Below are 5,553 nucleotides of genomic sequence, written 5' to 3'. Positions count from 1 at the left end.
GAATGTGCTTTAATTAAGGGGTGCCTTCTATGGTTACTTTGTTTTTACCATTGGATGATGGAATATAAAATTAATCTAATGGTGAAAACATACAAAGTAAGACTTACTTTGTAAAAAACAAAGTAAGCATAACCTTTACCTTGTTTTACCTATTATTTATTGTTGTTGTTTGTTGTTACGATTTGCTGTTGAAAAAAACTGTTTTTCCCCAAAACATGGATTCTCTGCTTTTGTAAAAGACTACTTTTTAGGTGTAAAATGCAAACAGCAGATTACTAACCAAACACCTAAAACTCACCTTTTGAAATGAAAGACAAACAGGATCATGCAAATCAATAACCAAACACCCCAAACTATAGTATATGCAGAAAACTTTAATGGAAATTGAGAAATTGGACAAACAACAACAACAATAACAAAGCTTTATTCCCGAAATGATTCGGGGTCGGCTAACATGAACCATCATATAAAACCGTGAAATCAAGTCGGATCAGCGACACAAATTCTCCCCCTCCACTCTGTCCTATCTACTACCATATTGTCCTCAATCCCTAATAAACTCATATCACTCTCGATCACCCTCCTCCAAGTTTGCTTAGGTCTTCCCCTACCCCCCACCACTACATCGCTTTGCCACTCTTCAGTCCTCCTAACCGGCACATCAATCGCTCTTCGTTTTATATGGTCAAACCACCTTAGTCGGTTTTCCCTCATTTTATTCTCAATAGATGTAACCCCTACTTTTGTCCTAATTATTTCATTATTCACTCGATCCTTTCTCGTATGACCACACATCCATCTTAACATACGCATCTCCGCCACCGACATCTTATGGATGTGACAGTGTTTCACTGCCGAACACTTCGTACCATATAACAGTGCGGGTCTGATTGTCGTGCGGTAAAATTTTCCCATCAATCTATTAGGCATGCCGGGGTCACAAAGAAAACCCGTAGCACTCTTCCACTTCGCCCAACCAGATTTAATCCTATGAGCAACATCTCCATCTACTTCTCCATCTGTTTGGATAATAGATCCTAAATACCTAAAGCAATCTGATGCCTGAACTCTCTCATATAGGGTGATTGTCCCTGCCTCCCTACTCATATCGCCGTTAAACTTACACTCCAAATATTCTGTCTTACTTCGGTTCAACTTAAAGCCTCTAGATTCTAAAGTTTGTCTCCATAGCTCCAACTTCCTCTCCACGCCTTCTTTTGTCGTATCAACCAACACAATATCATCTACAAACAACATGCACCATGGTATACCATCTTGAAGTGAACTCGTTAGTTCATCCATAACGATGACAAAAGAAATGGGCTTAGTGCAGAACCTTGATGCACTCCAATCGTAATAGGGAACTCTTCACTCTTCCCAACACTGGTGCGTAGACTCGTGCATGCTCCCTCATACATGTCCTTCATGATGTCAATATATTTTTGCGAAATGTCTTTCCTTATTAAAAAAATGTCCTTTAATTATGGTGCCCGCTATGGTTACTTTGTTTTTTACAAAGTACCGTTACTTGGTGTGTTTTCACCATTGGATGATGGAGCATAAAATTAATCCAATGGTGAATATGAGCACCAAGTAACGGTACTTTGTAAAGAACAAAGTAACTATAGCGAACACCCTTTAATTATATATATTTTTTATTATATATCTGCAAACAAAAGCATAAAATAAGATTTTTCTTTCATAATAAAATGTTAATCCAATTAACTCCAATAAATACTCAAATAATTATTATATAATAAAAACTAGCCACATCAATCAGTCAATTCAAGTTCAATTTATCATTAATTGAACATTTCTAAATTTTTCATATCAACCTTACATTCTCATATTAGCCACAAATATCCACAAGTAAAGTACAATGTATGGCCATAATATATCATTGAAGAGAAAAATCAACCAAATAAAATAAATTACATCAACCATATCTTCTTATCTCCTCCATCCACAGAATTTATACTACAATACCCAGAAAAACAACAATGTGAAAGATTGAAGCTTTAGCATTACAAATTCATGGTAGCTCTAAGCCTACAAAGTGTCCAACTAATCAGACCATCTCATCAACAGCCGATTCAGAGATGGAAACCCAGAAATTACATTAGTTGTAGTATAGCTGAGCCGAACGGAGAGCCCGCTCCGTTGGGGCAGAAAACAAGATACAATGACGGGTTTTTTGCGAAAGTATTTATGACTCTGTTTGCGAGGAAGATGGAGAAGTTTGCAGGTGGAGTAAAGGATAATGATAAGAAGAAGAAGAAGGGGTTTTTAGAGTATGATTATGAGAGTTTTGTTGATGTGTCTAAGAGAGTTACGCAGGGGAGAAATAGGTTGCAGCAGCAGCAAGTGGTTCGTGAAGTTCTCTTGTCTATGCTCCCTCCTGGTGCACCTGAACAGGTAATGTTACTGTTTACCTAACACGTTGTTTAGTCCTCAGTAGCAAAAAATAAAAAATAAAAAAAAATGCCGAATTAGGCTAGGGCGGATCTATTGGTTAGTTAGGGAAGGCTTAAGTACTCACTGATTGCTTGAAAACTGAGAATTCTAGAATGGATCGGGATTAAAACTTGTTCCTCCACTCAGATGATGTCACATGAGTGGTTGAAATGATGTTGCATCATATGAATGAAAGAGATGAGTACTAGTCAGTCTACCGTACACATTCTAATGTTTTAGTCAGTCTAAAGATTTAAATAGGACAACTTAAATATAAATTTATTGTGAATGTGATGTATTTTCTGAATACTGACCACTTCCTCTCCGAAGCTTAGTTATGAACTTGTTCACAACCTGTAATGGTTGGTAACAACCAATTCAAAGAAAATAATAACAAAGTTATTGAGAGTCTCCTAGGAGACTGTTTTTTTAGTTAAAATAGGAAAATAGCTCTTGTTGCGGTTGTGGTGCCTGATCTTTATTGCAAAATTTCCATTATGGTTCGAACCAGAATGGTCCAGGACCTTAAGTCAGTAGTGTTGTTGACATGGCAACAACAACTGAGCAACCCTGGACCAATGTGGCGAGGGCACATGAGAGTTCGAGGGCGCATGCAACAGGGGGCTAAAGTCTCAATCTGGCGATGAGACCTTCGACCAATTATAACTAATACCATGGAGATTTCTCCCTTGTAAGCATTCTGTTAAATCCTACTTCAAAAAGTATAGTCGAGCCAAAAATATACTTGTCATGCAATTTCGATGGTTTGTAGTGGCAGTCAAGGTGACTTATCTATCAACTTTTCTACTATTACCCCAAAAAATCAAACTCTAGCTTAAGTAAATTTGCTAAAGTACGATTAACCTCTAGATTTGAAATTCACTGCTTATATATGTGGTATTGGCTAGAAGCGCGGACTATGGACCTAACGATCCTAAAGTGTCTATACGACTCTTTCCCTGTAGAGACATCCCACTGTCGTTGTCCAAATGAAAACTATAAAAGTATTTTATGAAATCCTCAATCTCAATAAGTTGTTATCTATTGTTGATGCAGTTCAGGAAATTGTTTCCCCCAACAAGATGGGCTGAAGAGTTCAATGCTCAATTAACTGTGCCGTTTTTTCAATGGTTAGTTGGCCCTTCTGAGGTAAACTTACTCGTTCTGATACCATATCAAAGAACTAATCAATCAATATTCGAATTAAGTTGAATTAAACAATTGGATTAAGCTTAATTTGTATGTGTTATAATTGAATTAGGTTGTGGAAGTGGAGATAAATGGGGTGAAGCAAAGAAGTGGAGTTCATATAAAGAAGTGCAGGTATCTTGAGAACAGTGGATGTGTAGGAATGTGTGTGAATATGTGCAAGATTCCTACTCAAGATTTCTTCACTAATGAATTTGGACTTCCATTGACTATGATCCCTAGTAAGTTTTTTCTAATTTTTTTCAATTGATCAATCAAATTTTACTCAAATTTAGTAGTTAGAGGCGGAGCCAGGAGGTGCACGGGGTTTGTTGAATCCCCGGCTTCCAAGAATCACCTTGAAAGGGGTGGTTCTAGGTAGCCCTTCACTTGATACAATTTAGACTGTACTTAAATCCGGTTAATAAGATGTCATTTGAGTTGTCTAAGACCAAGTGGACCTGCATCCGAACAGAGTCGTTTTGTCTTTGGTAGGATAAAAAAATTTAACCAGTCCATATTTCACTACCCACCGTTTTAAAATAGATCATTTCTAAAAATCAACCGAGACTAAACTGGTCCAAATGATGACACATCAGTATAATTGACAACATGTTATCATTTGAGTGTCATTATTTAAGTGGTTTGAAATTAGTTAATCTCGTATCACAGTATAATTTTTGTGCATGGAATAAAATAGTGCCGTTTTACATTGGGTAGGACAAAATTTAAGCCTAGCCATGTCCTCACCGGACACAATTGAACTAAGCAATATTCTATTCTTGTGTAAAAATCAGATTTTGAAGATATGAGTTGCGAAATGGTCTACGGGCAAGTTCCACCGCCCTTTAAAGAGGATCCAGCATCTAAACAACCTTGTTTTGCAGAAATTTGTAAGTTCTTTATATCATGAGTGCTTCTCTCTTAATCATGTTATGTGATCTATATATTTTACATTATTATACATGATTATAAATTCAACATAAAAATAATAAACGTGTTAAATGGATTGTCGTTATAAATCGTGTGCTATCGTATAATAATGAGTAGAATTCTTTATAATGTGCAGGCTCCATGTCAAATCCCAACTCCAGCATTTGTCCTAAGCTACAAGCTTGAGAAGTTGTTGCTTTTTTTGGGTTGAATCTGTCACGGCAGAAATTACATGTATATATATGGAATTAGTCCTAAGATTACCGGAGAAGATCTATTTTACCCTTATCATACAAATTAGTTCAATTTTACTCTCACAATAATGTAAAATCTAGTTCAATATTTTACCGTTTCTAAGGAAATGTCAATAAAATTTTATCCATGTAATTCCTTTGAAAGAGTGAAATAGAGTTAAGATTTTTACCACGGGAGTAAAATTAAACCGTTTTGTTATGAAAAGAGAAAATTAAACTTTTCCAGTAATCTTTTAGACTAAAATTGACCAATATCTCTATAGACCTGTCAAATTTACATTAAAATGTTGTCTTGTTACCTGTTATTTTTCAATACATGTATACTTCCTATAGATGAAAATTGTTGACAATATTATCAATGAAATGAGTTGGAGACTATGAGTGTTAGTGGATAGTATGAGAGCTTTTAGTTAATTGGTTAATAACTTAATATATTATCAGTCTCATAAAATTAAGTGGTCAAGTGATTAAATTCTGACCACTTCAATTCTTAATTAAATTTTATGATATTGTTTCACCATATTTTAATTTGAGCTACTTTCATAATTAATCTATTTAATTTGGTTCAAATTGGTAAAATTAATGGAGTTGGAAGCAATTAAGCAATTAGACAATTTAATTTGGTTTGGATTTTGTATTGTTTTGACAATTATTTCTTATTCGTCAAAATGTGTGAGAAATTAGAAGTATTGGATCGATTTGGTATTTTTTCAATTATTCTGGC

General features: G+C 35.3%; 1 protein-coding gene across 1 annotated transcript; it reads left to right on the top strand.

Moving 5' to 3' along the window:
• Positions 1 to 1,918: 1,918 nt before the first annotated feature.
• Positions 1,919 to 5,207, top strand: LOC136210931 (beta-carotene isomerase D27, chloroplastic). Its single transcript, XM_066002402.1, has 5 exons — positions 1,919 to 2,415; positions 3,511 to 3,603; positions 3,716 to 3,884; positions 4,440 to 4,535; positions 4,712 to 5,207. The coding sequence occupies exons 1-5, from the start codon at positions 2,035 to 2,037 to the stop codon at positions 4,759 to 4,761; spliced, it is 789 nt and encodes a 262-aa protein (XP_065858474.1). The 5' UTR covers positions 1,919 to 2,034; the 3' UTR covers positions 4,762 to 5,207.
• Positions 5,208 to 5,553: the final 346 nt, after the last annotated feature.

Source organism: Euphorbia lathyris, chromosome 1 (genome assembly GCF_963576675.1).
Source record: "Euphorbia lathyris chromosome 1, ddEupLath1.1, whole genome shotgun sequence".
Taxonomy (NCBI): Eukaryota; Viridiplantae; Streptophyta; class Magnoliopsida; order Malpighiales; family Euphorbiaceae; genus Euphorbia; species Euphorbia lathyris.
This window is presented reverse-complemented; position numbering and strand designations above follow the sequence as displayed.

What these genes read in the sequence shown, in the direction of transcription:
- LOC136210931 (XM_066002402.1), top strand. Translation starts at nt 2,035, where the DNA reads ATGGTAGCTCTAAGCCTACAAAGTGTCCAACTAATCAGACCATCTCAT. An exon ending in GGTTAGTTGGCCCTTCTGAG is followed by an intron (nt 3,604 to 3,715) that starts GTAAACTTACTC and finishes TAATTGAATTAG; the next exon opens with GTTGTGGAAGTGGAGATAAA. An exon ending in ACCTTGTTTTGCAGAAATTT is followed by an intron (nt 4,536 to 4,711) that starts GTAAGTTCTTTA and finishes TATAATGTGCAG; the next exon opens with GCTCCATGTCAAATCCCAAC.